The sequence below is a fragment of the Prionailurus viverrinus genome, chromosome C2, assembly GCF_022837055.1.
Source record: "Prionailurus viverrinus isolate Anna chromosome C2, UM_Priviv_1.0, whole genome shotgun sequence".
NCBI lineage: Eukaryota > Metazoa > Chordata > Mammalia > Carnivora > Felidae > Prionailurus > Prionailurus viverrinus.
In genome coordinates this window covers 45,718,685-45,741,309 of record NC_062569.1, presented here as the reverse complement: position 1 = coordinate 45,741,309, position 22,625 = coordinate 45,718,685, and the positions used below count along the sequence as shown (strand labels likewise).

The 22,625-nt window shown below is 41.6% G+C and overlaps 1 protein-coding gene across 20 annotated transcripts in view; it reads right to left on the bottom strand.

Annotated features, from left to right (window-relative positions):
• The window catches only part of MED12L (mediator complex subunit 12L), a 699,797-nt gene that overhangs the window by 269,789 nt on the left and 407,383 nt on the right, over nucleotides 1-22,625 (bottom strand). For all 20 annotated transcript variants that reach the window (XR_007155629.1, XR_007155628.1, XM_047875167.1 and 17 more), the window contains one exon: nucleotides 22,247-22,406. Coding sequence is in view for 18 of the 20 variants with exons in the window: in XM_047875167.1 (XP_047731123.1) it covers nucleotides 22,247-22,406 (160 nt within the window). In the remaining 2 variants the exon portion in view is untranslated. The remainder of the gene's footprint in view (nucleotides 1-22,246; nucleotides 22,407-22,625) is intronic.

Sequence of the window (22,625 nt, the reverse complement as noted above, 5' to 3'; positions counted from 1 at the left end):
GCTTTTGTGTGCCAAGCCTTGCTATTAACTCTCTCAGCATGGCACCATCCTCAATACCCCCACAGAATATTTTAGCCTCAAGAGCTAAAAATAACACACATATTCACACACCACCTACTTTGTCCAGGGTATATTTTCTTTTCAAGATTGTTAAATACATAAGAAATATGTGTTCACTACAGAAAAATGTGTAATGCAGAGATGAAAAAAAAAATCTGTAATCCCATCACTCATAATGAAATATTCTAATATATATATATCTTTTCAGTCATTTTTCCTTTATATGTGCTGGGATTTTTTTATTTTATTTTTATTAAAGTAAATCTTTAATGTTTGTTTATTTTTGAAGAGACAGAGCATGAGAGGGGGAGGGGCAGAGAGAGAGGGAGACACAGAATCTAAAGCAGGCTCCAGGCTCTGAGCTGTCAGCACAGAGCCTGACACAGAGCTCAAACTCATGAACTGTGAGATCATGACCCAAGCTGAAGTTAGATGCTTAACCTTAACCAACTGAGCCACCTAGGCGTCCCTATGCTGGAATGTTTATATAAACATGCATTTCTTTTAAAAATTATGCTGAATAGGACATTCCACAATCTGAACTCCTTGTGGGATTCAAATGGTATGCAAATGTAGGTCTCTTGAGTAGTGTTTTTTAACACTAACTATATTTAACTGGCAGTAAGTTATCACATCAATCAGATAGATTCAGAGGTCTGGGACATAAGAGTCTACAGAGGATTAGTATAAAAATTAGGATGCACACAAAATGTTTATTAAAAACTGAAAACAGAAAATAACAAATGGCCCCCAGTCTTCCAACACCATGAAATTATTAGGATCCACTGACATCCCTCATGGTTAGTTAGGACAAATAATGAAAACCGAGCAGGGCTGGGGGGTGGGGGCCGCAGTGGCAAGGCAGGCAGTGGTTCTCAGCCCTGGGTGTGAATTCAGTCCCAGGGGGAACTTCGACCAAATTCCAGTGCCTTCGGTTCCTCCTGCCAGATCTAGACTTAACTGGCTGGAGGAAGGAGCTGTTTTTTATCAGGTGATAAAAAGAAAATAGGAATGGATAAAAGTCACAGGGAAGATGGGCGGGGGGTGGGGGTGGGGGTAGGATGTGCAGTGTTCAAAGGTGCAAAAGGCGCAGAAAGTGACCAAGGAGACCACTCTGAATGTGGAGCAAGCAGCTCTAAATTCAAGCAGCTCCAAGGATACGGCCACATTTGCAGTTCACTGATGTCAAGCAGAACTCCAGGTCCGTGAAGCCGGATTATTAGAAAGTGTGTCCACATAATTCACATCGAGAGTGAGTGGCACCAGGAATCAAGACTGAAAAGAATGACTGGTCCCTTTGACAACACTCCCCGGAGCCTCCATGAATCCCACAGCCACTTATTGCCTCTTTGTTAATGCCTAATCCCCAAGACAGAAGGGGTTTCGGAGGTCATACAGCTCACCCTAGCATTTTATAGATCCGGCACAGCAGGCTTATGCAAGGTCACACAGCTAAGCCAGAAGTACACCAACAGGTGTGAGATGCCCCACTGTAGTACATGAAAACATGTAAATCGACAAACACATAAAGGTCATAACAGACATGCGCCAAGTTCCGTTAAAGATGATCCTCCTTGGCCTGGAATACCTGCAGTATTAACAAGAAAACTGGGAGCCTGACAGAGGAGGAATCTACCCTGGGGGCAAACACAAAGCATGCCAAATGCAGCAAGGCTCAAGGGGAAGGTATCCTGGCAGCAAAACATTAGTTGAGAAGCAATAGAGGGCTGCGTTTAGTGGTTTTGCTAAAATGAACTTTGGAACAGGATGGCCTTGGGTCCAAATTCTAATTCTGCTACTTGCCTGTGTGATGTGAAACAAGGTATCTAACTCCTGCTAAGTCTCGATTTCCTCCTCTGCAATAGGAATCAATAAAATACACACACACACACACACACACACACACACACACACACACACACGAGAGTTACCGTAAGGATGAGTTACTTAGCATGGTGCATACAATGCAGAAATAGATCAATATGTTGTAGCTATCATCACTATTATTGGGATGAAAAGTTTCCTGAAAGGAGACTAAGGGTTAGATCTTGACTATCAGAGGATAGCACCTGCTGTCACTGATGTTAGACCCTGCCACTGCCACAGCTGAGCTGCCAAGCCTAACATAATGCTCTGGATAAGGATTTATAAAATCAAACAATGAGTTTCATGGTTCCAAAACCTTCAATGGATCAGCAATCCTTAATGAATTAAGGCCAAACTCCTTACCTGGAACTTAAAATCATTTCAATTGCTACCTATCAGTAAGTACCTGAAGTTGCTTTCTGACTCTCATGCCCATGATGCTCTTTACCTACAATACCTCCTTTACTCACCTGTGTTCACTTGTGATAATTTTTCTGGACCCAATTCAAACGTGACATTGAATATGAAGCCTTCTCTACTCTCTGGACACCAAGCCACCATGTAACGGGGCTCTCTCTGTTCTCTGATCAGAATTTCTGTTCTTTCATCCTCTATCTCTTTCATCTCCATAAAACTATGTCTTATATAGGGGCGCCTGGGTGGCGCAGTCGGTTAAGCGTCCGGCTTCAGCCAGGTCACGATCTCGCAGTCCGTGAGTTCGAGCCCCGCGTCGGGCTCTGGGCTGATGGCTCAGAGCCTGGAGCCTGTTTCTGATTCTGTGTCTCCCTCTCTCTCTGCCCCTCCCCCGTTCATGCTCTGTCTCTCTCTGTCCCAAAAATAAATAAACGTTGAAAAAAAAATTAATTAAAAAAATAAAATCATTAAAAAAAAAAAAAAAAAAAACTATGTCTTATATAGTCAACATCAGAGTACTAATGTGAATCAATACACTATAAGGTGCTGCCCAAAGTAACTACTAAATTAAGTCACTCCCCAATTATTCTGCCTCCCAAATCTTCCTACAAACATCTTTGCTTTTTAGGGTTTTTTCTTTGTGTTTGTTTTTTGTTGTTGTTGTTTGTTTTTTTCTTTAGAGAGAGAACATTCAAGCAGGGGGAGAGGGGCAGAGGGACAGAGAGAATCTTAAGCAGACTCTATGCTAAACACAGAGCCCAATGCAGGGCTCAATCCCACAACCCTGGGATCATGACCTGAGCTGAAATCAAAAGTCAGATGCTCAACTGACTGAGCCACCCAGATGCCCCTCTGCTTTTTAGTTTAAACTCATCACTGCATACCTACCTTTCAACACCATTTAGGAAATGTCAAATTCCCTGTCTAGTATGCTCTGTCTTTGTTACAGCCAACACATCTAGAAGCACCTGCTAGTCAATGTACTGCAAAAGGCCCAACCAAATACTGAAGTTTCTTTCTCTTTAATAAACTTCCGGTAAATACATATGTGCGTCCTTTAATTTTGTGAGGCTCATTTCCTGGCCAAATTCTTTCCTCTGATATCAAAGCCAGTGGGAACTCACTCTGGAAAATAAATCCAACAGAGATTATTTAAAACTTCAACCAGTCCCAGAGACTAAGGTGAACATTTTTAAGGTGATCCACTTGATCTAAAACTTAAGTCAAAGATGACAGTTTCCTTGAAGGAGAAACTCATATCCTAGAAAATTCTTCCTATGGCTACACCACTAAAACAAAAGTCCTTGCTTCTCCACAAAGGGAACAGCCTGCTTCTCAAAACTGTAGGATGTTGAGGGTTTAATCAGCCTGACTTTGGTGCATATTGATTGAGGAAAAAAAAAAAAACTTCATACATGTAAGACACAACACATTCCACTTCTATATACTCAGTAAGAATGACTGAAAGATTTTCTACCAGTTTTTCTCATATTTTCTATTGTTAAAAGGCTTTCTTGATCAAAGGATACCATCAATCAAGTGAAAAGACAACCTACAAATTGGTAGAAAAATATTTGCAAGTCACCTATCTGATAAGAGACCTGGATCCAGAGCCTATAATGAACTATAACAACTTGATGATAATAAGATAAATAACCCATTTTTTTTAAATTGGCAAATGATCTGAATAGACATTCTCCAAGAAGATAAACAAATGGCCAATAAGCAGATGAAAAGATGCTCAACATCATTAGCTACTAGGAAAATGTTATTCAAAACCACAATGATATACCACTGGGGCAGTGATAAAAAGACACATAACATCAAGTGGTGGTGAGGACGTGTACAATTTAGAATCCTCATGCCTTGCTGGTAGGCATGTAAAATGCAAAACAGTTTGGCGTTTCCTCAAAAAGTTAAAAGTGGAGTTGCCATAAAACCCATCAATTCCACAACTATATTCCCAGAAGAAATGAAAGCACACGTCCACACCAAGATTCATCAAGAAATGTTTGTAGTGGCATGATTCACAATAACCAAAAAGTGAAAGCCACCCAAATGTCCATTAACTGGTGAATGGATAAATGTGTTATATGCATACAAATACCATTCAGCCCTGAGAAGGCATGAAATGAACTACTGACACATACTACAACATGGATGAACCTTGAAAACATTATGTTAACTGGAAGTAGGCAGTTTCAAAGGACCACATATTGTAGGATTCCATTTATATGAAATATTAAGAATAGGCCAATCTAGAGGGGCTAATTAGATTGCCTAGTGTAGATGGGGAGGGAGGGCAAATGAGAAGTGATGGCTAAAGAGTACATGATTTCTTTCAAGGGCAACAAAAATGTCCTAAAATGTGGCCATGGCAAGAACATGCAATGAGGAAAGAAATCACTTCAATAAATGGTTCTGGTAAAACTGGACAGCTGCGTGTTAAAGAATAAAGCTGGACCACTTTGTAATAATACACACAGAAACCAACTCAAAAGGGATTAATGACCTAAATGTGAGACATAAAACTCTTAGAAGAGAACATAGGTCATAATCTCTTTGACATCAGCTGTAGCAACATTTTTCTAGATAGGTCTCTTCAGGCAAGGGAAACAAAAGCAAAAAAAATTAAACTACTCGGACTTCACCAAAAACTTGTATGCAACAAGGAAACCATCACCAAAACAAAAAGACAACCTACTGAATAGGGGAAGAGATCTGCAACTGACATACCTAATAAAGTGGTTCACATGCAAAAGATGTAGAGAACTTCAACACCATCGAAATAACAATCTGATTTTAAAATGGGCAGAGAATCTAAATAGACATTTTTCCAAAGAAGACATACAGAAGGCCAACAGACACATGAAAAGACGCTCATCACTGATCATCAGGGAAATGCAAATCAAAACCACAATGAGACACCACCTCACATCTGTCAGAATGGCAAGAATCAAAAGCCCAACAAAGAAGTATTGGCAAAGATGTGCCCTGTTGGACATTCCTCAAAAAATTAAAAACAGAATTACCATATGATCCGTAATTCTACTACTGGGTATTTACCCAAAGAATACAAAAACAGTAATTCAAAAAGATATATGCACCTCTATGCTTACTGAAATATTATTCATAATAGACAAATTATGGAAGCAACCGTGTGTCCATCAACAGATGAATGGATAAACATATGCTGTGTGTGTGTGTGTATGCTGTGTGTGTGTGTACACACACACACACATACACAAATGGGATATTACGCAGCTGTAAAAAAGGATGAGATCTTGCCATCTGCAACATGGATGGACTTAGAGGGTCTTATGCTGAGTGAAGTAAGACTGAGACGAACACCCTAGGATTTCACACGTTTGTAGAATCTAAAATAACAAATGAATGAACAAACAAAAAGCAAAATCAGATCTATACATACAGAGAACAAACTAATGGTTGCCAAAGGGGACAGGGGTCGGGGGATGTGCAAAATGGGAGAAGGGGAGTAGAAGACACAGTCTTCCAACTATGGAATGAATGAGTCATGGGAATAAAAGGTGCAGTATAGGTATTATAGTCGGTGGTATTATCATGGCATTTTATGGTGATGGATGGTAGCTACACTTGTAAGCACAGCATAACATATAGAAATGTTGAATCTCTATGTCATACACCTGAATCTAATGTAACACTGGATACCAAATATACTCAAAAAAATTTTTAAGATTTTTAAGTCCTCTCTACACCCAACATGAGGTTTGAAACCACTAAAGTATACTTTACATGAACTGCAAAGTTTGTTAATATCTCAATATAGCTGCTATATAATTTTATTAAATGTTTTCTTGAAATACGTTACTATCAGTAAGAAATCATCTGCATTGCATGAAGTAAGAGACTATCCCATACTGGTAAAAAGTAATCCACTGCAAGATGATACAGGACTTTGAGGGGGTGGGCAGTGGGGAGGAAAGGGGCAAAAACAAGGGTATCCGTGGGTCAATGGTTAAACCTGGGTGAACTGTAATAGGGACTTTATTCTTCTGTATCTGTACATGTGTGAAATTTCCATAATAAAAGGCTTAAAAAAGTTAATAGTTGTATCCTATAAAATGATTCACAGAAAAACCTGAAATTCCCTATTCAGCCACTATTCACTTGGGAAATGAAAGGGGGAAATCAGCATGCTGATTGGCAGGCTGGATAAAGAATAGTCCAGATGAAAAGTGCTGTCTCAGTGAGCCCGGAGACCGACAGCGTCAGCCCAATGGCTGGAATGCTGTGTTTTGCTGAATGGTCAGTCACTGAAATCAGGCCCTCTGGCTGGAAAGCTGAAAAGGGCGGGGGGGGGTGGGGGGGGGGTGGTGGTGGTAAATGGCAGTGGAGGGAGACAGTAGGAAGGCTGTGATAATAGAGTATGACATTTTTTTCATGTTTTAAAAAAGTTTTCCACTAATACAGAATTACCTGTAGAACACGGGTGTTTAATGGCAAATAGCCAGTATCTGTTTTTGTCTGGATGAGTAATTTTCCTATGTTATTTTTTTAACTGGCTATTTCTCTCTGGTTTTATTTACTGAGCAACAATATGAAGTACTGTTAATTAAAAGATCAAGGTGGCTACTCAAAATAAAATAAAAATTATGGGTATTATAAGCAGCAAACATTAAGTGCCTACTATGGGCCAGAAACTGTCCTGGGCTCTGAGGCTACAGGGGGTTGAAGATAAAGCAGCCCCTAATTGGGGCAATTCAACCTCAAACTAGGCAAACACATAGGGACACAGATCTTGACAGCAGTGAGGTTAAGTGCTCTGACACGTCACGTGACCCAGGAGAGGAAGCAAGTGGACATTGTAGTCAAGTCTTGAGGGACAGTAAATACAAAGGAGTTCCACAGACACAAACAGCACTGTGCAATATCCCAGGCAATGCAGAAAACAGAAAGGCAGAAGGACAGAAAGCGCCTTTGAGACCAGATAGGTGACCCAGGCCAGAGGTCTTCAAACGCTAGTGCATGAAATGGTCACCAGAGGGCGCTGGTTAAACACACAGATTTAGCTCTGACTCCAGAGATTTCAACCTCAAGAAGTCTGGAGTGGGGTCCAGAACTCTGCATTAATAACCAGCAGCCCAGATGACTCTGACCCTGGTAGTGATGACCTAAGGAATTTGGTCTTTCATCACAAATGATTAAAAGCCACTGAAGGATTTTAAGCAAAAGAATGGTAGGATCAGATATGTAAATTAAGACCTTCTCAGATAGTTGTAGGGGAGAGAAAGTGAAAGGAGACTATCAAGTCCATTGGGGAGGTGACCAAGGAGGGAACGAAAAAGAGGCAGGTGACATGGTAACCAACCGATACTGGAGAGAAGGAAAGCAAGGAGCAGGGCATCTTCCAGATTTCTCAGTGGGGTGGCTGAGCAGATCCTGGAGCCAATGACGGAGATGCGGAGTGGAGACAGGGAGCAGGGGGAGGGGTGAAAGGGCTGAGTTCATTCTGTTTGTTTTTATTAACTTTTTGTTTTAATTAAACTCTGTGCAGTTGTAACAAATACTGCACAGAGATCCGACGTACCTTTCACCTACCTTCCCCAAAAGCTAACATCTTGCAAAACTAAAGTATCACAACCAGGATAGTGGCATTGACACAATCCAGTGACCTTACCAAGGTTTCTCAGTTTTGCGTTCCAACACCTGAATTTGTGGTCCCGGAGATACTCATGGGGAAACATGTCCGAGGCAGGTGGACACACAGGTCTGACACTCAGAAAAAGAGTCAGTGCAAAAAGACACAGGTATGGGGGCCGTTATCATGTGTCATTTCAATGCCTCAAAGAAAGTGATTATGACGATAGAAGTACCCAGCAGACATAGTCCAGGGGCAGATAGGTTTATTCTGCACAGTCAGAATATTAGTTGGCATCCAGCCCCACCTAGGCCCCCAGCATATGTTAACTTGCTTGGTAGTGGTTGGTCAAGAGCACAGGCTCTCAAGTCAGAAGACATGGTTCCTGTCTCAGCTCCAATCACTTACCAGCTCTGAGATCTTGGGTAAGTCACTCAGACTGCGGGTGCCTCGTTACTTGTCTACAACACAGAGTTAAGTGTACTTAGCCCACAGGGTTATTTCCAGAATTAAGAGATAAAACCTGCTTACAACTCTGGGGCATGCCCAGAAGAAAGCAAACACCCATGATTTACAGGCCTGGCAGGCGGGAGCCCACACATAGGAAGGAAGTCCCCATAGGTGAAAGTAGCTCAGTGGATGAGGCAAAGAAGACAGGTAAGGAGGCCTGGCTACTGTGGAAAAGTCTGTCTGGGTGTCTACCAGGATGGAAGTGAGCTAAGGAAAACAGAGAGAAGTTTCCTACTCTCTGAAGTTCAAGGGAAGGAAGGCTTGAGGGAGAGATGATTCGACCAACCGTTATGAGCAAAGGGCATCTTACCCAAGGAGTGAATGATGTAAATATAGGAAGGAGGGACAATACTCCAAACAAGATAAGGACCATTACAAGGCAAAATTATAAATAACTGCACAGTTGTGTGGCAGACTGTTAATGTTTAAGGATTTCAGGGTAAAAAGAGACCAAACTGGCCAATGAAGGAAATGGATGGCAAGGTCTTGGGCAGGGAAAGGAGGAAGTGGGGCTGACAGGGGAGGACTGGTAGGAGCAAAAGAGTTGCATTCCTAGGAAGCAAGTAAACTCTTAACTGTGTCTTTCTGCATCCTAGGTGCTGTGGAGTATCTCACACCTGAGGAGAAGAGACTTTGACACTTCTCTTGGTTTGGCACTCTAGGCTATCAGGTCTCCCAGTTTTTGTTTCCATTCTGATGTATGCAATGTTAACTGTTGCATTTAGGAATTTTTTTCCAATAGTCCTTTTTCCCTATCAGCCCCATACAAGCAACTGAAGCCAAGGCTCTTGGCAACCACAGAATCCAATTTTAGTCCCCAGAACAAGACTTTCTTATTCACCACATCAATCACACCCCCAACTTCTCAGCAGAAGTACAGCTTCAGGGGTTTCCTCCTAACAGACGGGCTCATACTCAACATCTGCCAGAACAGGCTCTGCTCCTTCTCAGGAACGTGAGATGGCTCTCTGAAATTAATGCTATAATTATCATATGGTACATTTCTCAAAGCTTTTCAGATATCTGTGTATACCTGAATGAGCGGCGACCTTGGCCACGCTGAGATATTCCTGTCAAGGAATAACAGGCACACTATTTTCACAAATATTAAACTGGTGCATTTAATTAACCCCTTAGGACAAGTCCCCACAGTCCTCCACATCTGAGACTAAGCCTCAAGTTTTATTGCCCCAGGAGAGGAAAGCTACAGCTCGACAATAGACTTGGCAAGGAAACCACAGCTGTGCTTCCCTGTGTGCAGAACATACCTCTGTGCACCACTGAAACCTCAGACATACAGGGAAGCCTCCCCTGAGGACTTGGGTGGAAGGAGAAAGGGAGGAGCAGGCCTGGAGAAAGACATTTGCTGCCGGCCCCATGGAGACATGTGAACTACTTAAATTATTACACTGGACATTTCATTATCTTCACTCCTCTCTCAGTTTCTGCTACTGAGGAAGTGGTTGAAAGCCCTGATCATTGACAGAGCCACATTAACTACATTTTCACTTTACACTTTACATTGGAATTTAATTTCATAATGAGCTTGGTTTGAGTCAAGTCTCAACAGTAGAAGCACTGTGTTTACTACTTAAGACTTAAATGCAACTGCTGTGAAGTTCATACTTCTGAACAAGCCTTAGGTAGGTAAGAGTCTTTCATTAGAACAGGAATACAAATACTACAAACATTGGGGCACCTGGGTGGCTCTGTCAGTTAAACGTCCAACTTTGGCTCAGGTCATGATCTCACGGTTCACAGGTTTGAGCCCCACATCAGGCTCTGTGCTGACAGCTCAGAGCCTGTAGCCTGCTTCAGATTCTGTGTCTCCCTCTGTCTATGCCCCTCCCCAACTTGTGCTCGCGGTCTCTCTCTCTCTCAAAAATTAACATTTAAAAAAAAAACTATAGACATCATATTGCCAAAACCTATGTAAAGCAACTCTAGACTAAAAAGCCCTAAAACACAAAATTGCTTACACACTGTACAGACCAAGCAGAAGCAGACCCATCCCCATTATCCTCTCCTCCAGAACTCACCTGGCCTTTTGTTTTTTTTCCTGGAGCCCAAGAATGATGCATGACGTATTCATTTAATTAAATCTATTCACTTTTGTCCAAAAATTAACAACTCAAAAACAACAAATGTTGGCAACGATGGGGAGAAAGGGGAGCCCTCTTGCACTGTTGGTGGCAATGCAAACTGGTGCAGTGTGGAGAACAGTATGGAGGTTCCTCAAGAAACTAAAAATAGAACTACCATACGACCCAGCAATAGCACTACTAGGAATTTATCCAAAGGATGCAGAAGTGCTGATTCATAGGGGCACATGTACCCCCATGTTTAGGGCAGTGCTTTCAACAATAGCCAAATTATGGAAAGAGCCCAAATGTCCATCAACTGATGAACGGATAAAGAAGACAACTGATGAACGGACTATTACTGGGCAATGAAAAAGAATGAAATCTTGCCATTTGTGACAATATGGATAGAAATGGAGGATATTATGCTAAATGAAATAAGTCAGTCAGAGAAAGACAGAAATCATATGTTCTCACTCAAATGTGGAAGTTGAGAAACTTAACAGAAGACCATGAAGGAAAGGGAAAGAAAAAAAAAAAGTTACAAACCAAGTGGGAGGCAAACCATAAGAGACTCTTACATATAGAGAACAGAGGGTTGATGGGGTGGAGTGAGGGGGTGTGGGGAAAATGGGTGATGGACATTGAGAATGGCACTTGGGATGAGCACTGGGTGTTGTATGTAAGTGATGAATAACAGGAATCTACTCCTAAAGCCAAGAGCACACTGTATACACTGTATGTTAGCTAATTTGACAATAAATTATGTAATTAATAAATAGCTAGCTAAATCTATTCACTTTAGCTGTGCCACTCTCACAAAGACACTCCAACTGGTAATTTGACCCTTAATGTGTTTTCTATCCTGTCAATATATTCTAGGTACCCCTGACTCCAAAATAATGGCAAGTTGAAATGAACTTTAGAGCCACTTCATTCCAGGAATTTCATTTGAAAGATTAATATATACTTCATCTGAAAGGGACTCTGAAACAAAGTATGTCTTAAAAAAAAAAAAAAAACTCTCTATTCATCATGGAATTAACATTCCAGGGCAGATTGCAAAACACAAACAGCTTTCCTAAGTTATTAAAAAGTTAGTAGCCTGGGGCCCTTTAAAAGAACAGGGCCACTATATGCTCAGTATGGAACAAGCACCAATGTTCTTAAGAACATACATTAAAGATATACATGCAAACACATCTCAGAAGATACACAAGCAACCAGACTGGTAACAATTCCTTCTGAAGCATGTGAAGAGGGGTCTGGGAGACCATGTACGGATCAACAGTACAGTGAGACTTCACCACCCTCTTTGAATACTGTGTTTTATACAATGGATATATATTAGCTATTAAAAAATTTGTTTTCATCTCACACAAGAAGCCATTTTGGGGTGTTTTTTTTTTCTTGAAATTCATTACACTTGAAGCAATGGATCTGCAAGATGCACAACAAATAAAAACTCATTGAACACCGAGCCTTCTTCACAAGGCTCACCTCACAGCTCACCCCACACCACCCTCACTCCAGCTCCACACTCATCCTTCAGTTGGTGTGACCAGCTTGGAAATTCTGTAAAGCAAACAAGACCAGGATGGAATTCCTGGTTTTCCCACTTTCCCTGGATTTTCTTACCATAATTTGTAAATTGGAGATACCGGCTACCTGAGAAGGATTTTGTGAGGAGTGCCCCAAATGAAAACACAGAATATCAGTCTGTAAACTACAAAAACTTGTAACAAATACTTTTGTTGTATAATACATTCCAAGTGTAAATGTGCACGCATGTACCAATAGCCATGGAGAGCAAAAAACTACACTATTAATTAGATTGGGATTCTGATTAGCATTTTATCACACAAGACGATTAATCATTTCAAGCAGGAGTCAACAATAAAACTGACTAGAAAACAGGAACCCATTGCCATCCAAAGGTTCTAACAATAAATTCAAGACTAGGTAATTCCCCCAAAACAGCAAACCGGAAGAAATGACAGCGGTAAAGACCAAGCAAATACAGTACCCAGAACTCTAAACCTAACTCATTGGCTCCCAGCTTGCCAGGAAGGGAGATAATTATCTAAGACCAAGAAATACTTTTCAAGATACAATAAAAAACTAAAACAAAACAAAACTTTCCTAATTTTTTTTTAATTTTTTTAATGTTTTTATTTATTGTTGAGACAGAGAAAGGCAGAGCATGAGCAGGGGAGGGGGAGAGAGAGAGGGAGACACAGAATCAGAAGCAGGCTCCAGGCTCTGAGCTGTCAGCCCAGAGCCCGACGCGGGGCTCGAACTCACAGACTGTGAGATCATGACCTGAGCCGAAGCCAGACACTCAACCGACTGAGCCACCCAGGCGCCCCAAAACTTTCCTAATTTTTACTTAGAAGACTAGACTTCCTTAAGGCCCAGCTCGTATTTCACTCCTTCAGAAAGCCTTCCCTAATTTTTCATCTCCCATCATTTCCTCTATGATTAGAGGTAATTATGAACTGCCGATTGCTCTGTTTGAGAAAGCCATTTTCTCTCCACCAAAAATGACAGCCCCTTAAAGGCAGGCACTTGGTTAAAATTCTCCACAGCATCTACCTCAGTGTATAAAAACTTAAACCTTTTTCTTAAGCCCCCCCCCCCCCCGCCTTATTCGAGTGAAATAGAAGTCCTTTTGGTGCATTTTGCTAAGAAATTCAAAAGGAATCATGGGCAGATATTACCTTTGATTTCATCAAAAATTTAATGATATCACACACACACACACACACACACACACACACACCCCTCATGACCACCACTATCACCTGCCTGCATTCTACCTTGAAAAGGACCATAACATTTTACTTTGGAAAATGTTTCCATAGAGCAATGATGAGTAATGCAGAGTTACACTGCAGCATATTAAATTTGATTAGAACTTTTTAAAGTAAACATAAAATGAAGAATAAAGAAAAATAATGTTAAATGAAAATGTTAAAGATAAACTGGAAATGAGAATAGAAACTCTAGTAAGTACACACAACACACGCAGGGAGGCAGGTCTCCATCCACCCACTGACTAAGCCTAGATGCCATACAACCTAGTAGCAGTGAGCACCGTCAGCACTGGGGTCTTGCTTTCTAAATACTGTTCCCACTAGAAAGAAGTAGGATTCCTTAGAGAAATGACTGACTACAGACCTGAGGCAGGAAAAGTACAAGACGAGCCTGAGACACTTTCTGTGCCAAAAAGCAAAGAAGTGCTCTGAGACAAAAAGGTGTCATGCCAGAAAGGATACAAAAGAGCTTGAAACATCTTCTGCTGGCCAACTTTTGGACAATCTGAACACTAAAATGAGGAAGAGTGTAACTGGTTATAAAATACTGGTGAATAGAAATCCATGAGCCCATCACAATGACCAAAGATAACTTTTTTAAATAGGAAAAAGAAAGAAAGAAACACATTTACCACCACTAAACATGTCATTAGAGCAATTCTACTCAGAAAAACTGATAATCAAAGGAAAGGACTTTAGTATTTACTGTCTTTTTTATAAAGAATTACAATTTATCACAGTTGGTAAGAGAAAGCTTGTTTTCACAGAAGAATCCCAACATCTAGTCATTCCTAATAAAATAATGACTTGGTGCCTGGTTCACCAACAGATGCTAAAACTTTTAGATAAAAGATTGTTGGGGAACAGGAGAGTTACAGGTGCCAAAGTCTTACCCCAATGCCTCTACTGCAGAATTTTTTATCCAGGTAGCCAAGAGCTACGCCACCAATTAAAACCTATTTTCAGGCCTAAGTACAGCATGAATTTAAATACAGTTATACAAGCACTTCTGTCCAATCTTCAGAGTTATTCCCAAAGTAATGAAAGCAGAGATCTCTTTTATGACAATGAGATATGAGGACACTGAAAATGCGGTGGCAATCTTGACTTGAAACTAAGAGCTTGTCCCTAGAATCAAAAAAGTTAGTATTGGAATGTCTTCAAGTACCCGAACTGAAAGTAAGCTGGTTGGCTTAGATAAGAAACCAGACTGTCAATTATGTGTTTAGCAGGGTTTATTTCTGCAGTCCAAATGGCTCAGTGAATATGTCACAAATTAATTAACCACTGTGCAAGAAGGGTAGCTATTCCTTCGCTGTATTTTGGGGCGATAAGAATAGTGGTTCCAAGAGTATAGTCAACCAGGAAAAGTCTCTCATCCAGTACAGATGCCCAACCCAGCAAAACCTCAGGGGTACAGAGGAAACAACCGGAGGTAAACAGAGCAGCTCCCTGGGGAGTTTAACCACGAAGCATGCATTTTAAGCTTCTTCTAATCTCTCTGTTCCCCCCCCACCCCCCAAAAAGGCTTGAGGTCCATGATACATCTTGTCACTTTTCACCATACTGAACACCCAACAATTCTTAGTCGGTATTAGAGCTGTTCATCTTGCAAACAATTTCATCTTTCTCGAGTTTCCACAGCACACTGGACTTTGCTATGCTCTGCCTGGACCCCATGGTGCCCATGAGATTAAGGGTTCTGACTCCTCAGATGCTGCTCACAGCCCTGAAACCCCACAGCCTGTTCCCTGCCAGCACCTGCCTGCCCAGAGATGCATCTTGTCTTCATGGGGCCCACAACGCAGACTTCCCCCTAGCAACCACCATGTCACAGCAGGGAGGAAAGAGCAAACCCCTAGTGAGTCCAGCTCCCTCTGTGCCAGCAAGTGACATAACTTCTGATGCTCAGGTCCCTCCTATGCAAAATGGGAAAACAGAACCTACAATGCAAGCTGGTTATGACTGCCTATAGTGTCTGTGAACTTCCCAGCACAAGATAATAAATACCAGCTAGTCATGATGGAATAAATGCTGGCTAGCAACTGTAGCAACTAGCAATAGTGGACACTTGCGTGGCCATTTACTATGTGCCAGCAACTGTTCTCAACTCTTTAGAAGCACTGACTCGTTTCATCCCTAAAAGGTACTGCCAATTATAACTATCCCCACGTTACAGACAAGAAACTTAGGGAGAGTGTTCTAACAACAATAGTACCCAGAAGCCCTCCCCTGGCCGCCCACCATCCCCCATAGACTACCCACAGACCCTTAGCACACAAGGCTCCTCACAGCCTTTTATCACCACCCCATTGGCAACTAACACACGAGATGAAAAAAAATCCCAGCAGTTGCTCAAGTCCAACTATTTGATGACCCTCTTTCTCTGCAGACGCCATCCTTCTGCCAGAAGTGGCCTTCCCTGCACAACATCCCCCCAATTCTGTCGAAATACCTCGTCTTTCAAACTTCGCTTCTCCTGTGGATCTCCCTGAGCTTTCCAAATTCCTTGGGACTCCCTGCACATTTTACTCATTTCACTGTGAGCACTTCCTTCCTTTTCTGATACTTGGATTGTTTGGATATATGCCCTGCCCCAAGTGTGAACACCTCCAGAGCAGCAACTACACTCTCCCTGACCCCACTGACCAGCAGGGTCCAGCCCAAGCGTCAGAACCCAGTGTGGACACAGCACGCTGAGGGGCTTTGTGCACCCGTCTACACATCCGTATCCTCATCTGAGAAATGGGAATAAACTCTGTCTCTCACAGATCATCTGAATACATCAGAAAACCCACAGAACAGAACCTAGCAAGTAGGGAATGTGGTATCACAGCACACCACAGTAATCCTGGTAGATGTGGTAAGGGACAGGCTATTCTCACACGAGCCAACAGGAAACACAGCAACAGGTTCCAACAGCAAAGGGATGAGGTATGCCCAAGGCTGAAAAGCTCCCTCAAGTAACAGATCATTTTCACAGCACACGACACAAGCTGACCCGATCTAAGACTGCAAGAAGTGCCGTGCTCCTGCTTACCGCAGCGAGGCACATTCCATAATTGCTCAAGAGATGCTAACTACTACAGTGAGAGCAAACAAGGTAGTAAATTCAACGGTTACAATTAGTTGGCTCAGCAACAACAGGACTCCTCAGAGGGAAAATTCCTACAAATAAAGGTACAAATTTTGAGTTACTGACTATAAAGTAGTATTTCCTAATCTGTTCAAAGACTTTCCTTAATTATGTAACTGTACGTTTTACTTATTTTTAAATATTAGCTAGCCGATCTTAAATGCTTCCCTCCGGTGAGGTCAAACACTTAAGACAACTAAACATTCTCATCTTAAAAACAAAACATTCAACCCTAAAAAATTTCTGAAACCAACTTTGCATCATGTCTGGTGTTTGTTCCCATGAATCTGTAACACTCACCTATTGTGATAACATTTTCTAAATATCCTGTCCACCTGTAACATCCTATTTTTTAGCTCTCATAAGGACTGAAAATTATAATCTCCTCCTCTAAACTTCCCTAATTTCACCTCTATTTTAAAATCTCTGCCCTGATGTTAAGATTTGCCCAAGTCAAATAGTTCTTTACCTGCCTTGAAATTACATGTGAGGGGCATGTGGGTGGCTCAGACAGTTAAACATCCAACTTCAGCTCAGGTCATGATCTCACGGTTCGTGAGTTTGAGCCCCGCATCGGGCTCTGTGCCAACAAATCAGAGCCTGGAGCTTGCTTCAGATTCTGTGTGTGTGTGTGTGTGTGTGTGTGTGTGTGTGTGTGTGTGTCTCTCTCTCTCTGCCCCTTCCCTGCTCACGCTGTCTCTTAAAAAGAAATAAATGTAAAACAAAAATTTTTAAATATATAAAAAAAAAAAAAGAAAGAAAGAAATTGCATGTGAAACCTCACCCAGAAACCCAAGGCCCCGCTCACTTTTAGGTACATACCATACTGGGTATGTCTTTGCCTGCTGCAAGCTCTCTAGGACAGCAACCCATTTAATCCACATTTTAGATCGGTAACTCTTTGCATAATGATAGTGACAATCTCTGTGTTGCTACATTTAAAGAATTTACACAATGGGGCCTGCTCTCTTGTTGCTGTTAGCCCACTTAACTTTAGGAAAAACTCTCTTCAATAAAATCAAACAGCAGTGCTTTATAGCTCTGTTCCAACACTGAATGTGGGAACTGAAAATAAAACATATGTTTCTATTACAAAGGAATAAAGGCCATTTCTGCTGAAGACACTTTACAGATTGTAAGAACAATCATCAAGACAACAAAAGTCATAAAACCAATGCCAGAAAAAGGTGACACTTGATAGTCAATCTTGCCCCAAATGTGCTGAATGATTCTTTTCACTGTCAAAGCCAGAACATAGAACCTATTACTGCAAGTTAATCTTCTGAAGTGTATGCAATTTAATCCAGTTCAACACATATATATGTGTGTAGTTGCTTGGCTGTAGAGCTTGCTTGGAGTGTGAAACTTGCTACATTATGGCTAGGTCCACACAGCCAAATGCTTCCAAATGCACTCTCTAATGTGCTTAAAGAAGCTGAAGAAAGTGCTGAAGACAAAGCAGAGAGTGAGACATATCAGGTGTAATGGGGTGATAGTAAACTAAGATCAGATCATTGAAACCACTGAAATCTGCTCTCTGCAGATAATAAAAATGGTACGGAACATTCGCATTTTAATTTTTTTTTTTTAACGTTTATTTATTTTTGAGACAGAGAGAGACAGAGCACTAATGGGGAGGGTCAGAGAGAGGGAGACACAGAATCTGAAACAGACTCCAGGCTCTGAGCTGGCAGCACAGAGCCCGACGCGGGGCTTGAACTCACGGACCGTGAGATCATGACCTGAGCCAAAGTCGGCCGCTTAACCTACTGAGCCACCCAGGTGCCCCAACATTTGCATTTTAAAGCACATACAAGAACACAGAAAAATGAATTAGGTATCTACACAGTTAAATTACCTATTGGGGGGGTGCCTGGGTGGCTCAGCTGGTTAAGTGCCTGCCTTCAGCTCAGGTCATGACCTGATGGTTCATGGATTCAAGCCCTGCATCGGGCTCTGTGCTGACAGCTCAGAGCCTGGAGCCTGCTTCAGATTCTACGTCTCCTTCTCTCTCTCTGTCCCTCCCCCTCCTCTGCTCACATACACTCTCTCTGTCTCTCTCAAAAATAAATAAACATTAATAAATAAATAAATACCCTATTAACTACAAAGGTTAAAACAGCAACCATGCAGTGAAGAAATCTGGGAGGCACCACCTTACCCAAAAGACCAAAGTCAGTGATCACCGCCAGCACTGGGACAATGTAGTATGATGTACTGAGAGGCTCACAGCATTGCTTCCATGGTATTCCTACCAAGAGTACATAATCTGAATCTAATCACAAGGAACTGGACAAATGAAAATCAAGGGACATTTTACAAGATAGCTGGTCTATCCTCTCTAAAACTATCAAGAAAAAGAAAGGCTGAAGAACTGCTCTGGATTAAGAGAAAATGAAAAAGACATGAAATTAGAGGCAACATGGATTAGACTGGATCCAAGCTGAGAAGACTGTTGTCTGGACAGACTAAGGTTTTGCTGTAAGCAACCAGTCACTTGGTGGCAGATCTGGGATGAGCAAAGCCCAAAGCTCCTTCCGAGACACTAGACCTCAGAGCTTAGGGGTCAGCTCCTGAAATGCATGCATTTTTTAAAGTATTCTCATTTGTAGCTTTAAGCATTTTTTTAGGTCAAAGTTTTTATATATCCTACCACGAAAAATGGTATAGTAGGCACTTGATCTTCATGGATTTGACATTTACACGTATAAACACACATGAATGATCATAAAAACACATCAACTGTAATACTTAATAGACAGAGTCAAAAACCAGAATCATGTGTTATGTGGCTTACAAAAGAGAAAACACAGCTAGCGAGTGAACCTAATCAACCATCTGTCGTGGAAATAATAGAAATTTTAGATGGGGGGGTAGTAGAAAATAATTGCCCCCCCCTCTAAAAAAAACAACTGCTTACACTAATAAGGAAATTAATGGTTAAAGTAATGAATGCAAGAAGTGTCTGATGTTCTTAGCTACAAAAGGGAACTAGGCTTCCTTCCATTTGGTAGCAGAAATCATACGGTTGTGGCGATACATTCCTATCTGAGATCCCTAAAAACTCTAACTACACATTCTCTGCAAATGATGACGGTCTATCAGACTTTTATTTGTCCTAAAACTGTTTTATATTTCATTGGGCAGATGCATTCCTGCATGATTCCTTTATCCTTTCTATGAGTGTTAAAATCAGATTAAACTGATCAAGGAAACCACTGACAGAACCAGTTACAAAAAGCCATGAAAAGAATCTAAGGAAAGGAGGAATGGTCTCTCCATTATAGCTGGTGATGCTACAAGTTTCAAGGATTAGGAGTTGGAACACACACACACACACACACACACACACACACTTTAGGCCTGATAATTCATTTATTTATCTTACTTACTGAGCACCTTCTGTATGCCAGGTACTCTTCTAGGAGATTCAGTACTGAACAAATGAGACAAAGTTTCTCATGGAGAAACATTATAGCTGAATGAGTGGACATAAGAAATCAATAAATTAATTTAGGGGCACCTGGATGGCTCAGTTGGTTAAAGTGTCCAGCTTTAGCTCAGGTCATGATCTCCTGGTTCAGGGTTTGGTGCCCTGCATTAGGCTCTGTGCTGACAGCCCAGAGCCTGGAGCCTGCTTCGGATTCTGTGTCTCCTCTCTCTGCCCCTCCGCCACTCGCACATTGTCTCTGTCTCTCTCTCTCAAAAACAAACATTAAAAAAATTTTTAATACATAAATTAATTTAAAATATAACATGAGGTGGTATTAACAGCTATGAAGAAAAATAAAGCAGGAGATGATGACAGAGTAACAGAGAAATGACCTTTTGGCTGGAGCGATCTGAGAAGGCCTCTCTTAGGAAGTGCCATCTGAGCTAACCCGCAGCACAGGGAGGAAAGAGGCTACGCAGACATCATTAAGCATCTGACTTTGGCTCAGGTCATGATCTCACAGTTCGTGAGTGAGTTGGAGTCCCACTTTGGGTAACCTCGAGCCCCGCTTCAGGTAAAACACAAGACCCCGGTAAGCCCCAATTCTCTCTCTCTGCCTCTTGCTCAATTACGCACACATGCTCGCTCACTCTCTCTCTCAAAAAAAAAAAGTAGGAAAATATGAAGAAGGGAGAAAAGAAACTTAAACATTTATTGGTTCTACTTTGGCACCATTGGCAAATATTGTAATGAGAATGTATAGCTTCGGTAATTTCTAAAAGGGACATTTCTTTTGTTTCCCCCCAAAAAATAGTAAGTCAAAGATGAAAACGATTAGAAGTATGGAGTTAAGACTGCTACCAAAACAACACTCAGATAATCACTGTTAACTCTGGGGATTGTTTCCTCCCATTCTTTTTCCCTTGAATATTTAAATACACACACAATACGGTGTTGTTTTAAGTACAGCTGACTTGTGCTTCTTGGCTTTAGCACACCTGAACTCAAAGGTGGAAGCCATGGAATCTAGTCATGTTTTCTGTCTTGTTTTAACTTTTCATGCTTTTAGAGTGGGCTCCAGTGACTAGTTCACTAGGGCCCCCGACCAGTCCCAACCACCTCACACCCTCACACACTTATTTAGGATCCTGCCTGCACCTGAGGACATTTGCACTTCCTGACCCTGCTCCTCAGAGCTTTGTAGCTGGGGTCTCCCTTTATAAAACATGCATGTTTCCATTTCATAAGGAATTATTTGTAAACCTGATCTTTATGTGGACATCTTTACATGTAATTTTCCGTGCACATTTCTAGTATATGTGCTGCCGAAGCGAGCACATTCCGTGCACATTTCTAATGCAAAATCAAATCTTTTATTAAGCATGTTTAGCACCACCTCAGGAGTCACTGTCTAGTCATCAAGAAAAAAACTGACCAAACAGTTTACCTTTAGTTCTTTCAACAATACCTACCGTATTCACGGGCCAGTGCATGTGGTGGGGGGAGGCTATGAGACAGAATTTTTAAAGATAATTTCAGATAGTGAGACATGCTGTGAATAAAACAAGAATAACTGAGAATATAATCGGATGGAAAGGGAGAAAGGGGAACGCTATTTAGCTAGGTAGCCAGAGAAAACGTCCTGAGGAAATGGCACTAGAACCAAAGGCCCCAAGAAGAGGAGAGGTGGGAATACCAGAGGGAAGAGCAACCCAAGTACAAGCAAGAGGAAATGCGTTCACCCTGAGAAAGGAAGGGGGCGTGGCAGGTCAGAGGGGAAGAAGGAAGACCATGTGGCCAGAACATCGTAGAAAGAGGGAGCAAGGTATAGATGGCCTCGGTGGCCACAGGAGAGAACCTAGATCTTGATCCTAATTGTAGTGAGAAACTATCACAAAATTAGAAGTGGGGACGCGATATGATGTGATTCAGGCTTGGTGATTAGCGTGGCGGAGACTGCAGTGTAAGGAGCGAAAGGAAAGGCGGGAGCCCAGTTCGGAGGTTGCCCCTGTATCCAGCCAAGGGATGACGGTGGCACAAACCAGCGTTCCAGTAGCTGTGCTGGAGAAAAGTGTCTAGATGCAGGACAGATTTTGGAGGTAACAGCGACATGATTTGCTGACGGAACCAGGATGCTTTCTGGGCCTGAGTGAACGAGGATCCACCTATGTGCTGTGAGCGATTTTCAGCCTCCCCCATGGACCTTCCTTCCTTCTCGGTACTCACCTCGCTGGGCCATGGACAGAGCATGGAGACAATTACTTGTAGAATCAAAGATGAAATGTAAAATGTAGCATACCTCTCACTTACCCAAATTAGGATCAGTAGCCTGACGTTTCTTAATTTTAGCTTCAGAAATAGCAGAATAATAGGCACACGTCATCTTGATCAGCCACGTGGCTCGAACCATTGGCACTGAATATTTAGCTAAATATGCAAAAACATCTTCTTTTTTACTAAGGATTGGAACCTAAAAAGAAATAATATATTTATAAAACTCTCATATTTTCTTCATGAGACCAACCTAAAGAAAGGGAAAGCAAAACAAAGACACTAAATGCCTGCTACCTTTAACAAAGTATATTCTTGATGGCTTTTCAAACAGTACATTCTGCTTAAAAACCAAAAACAAAACAAAACAAAACAAAAAAGCCAATTTTCATTAAGAAAAAAGAATCAAAACTCTGTT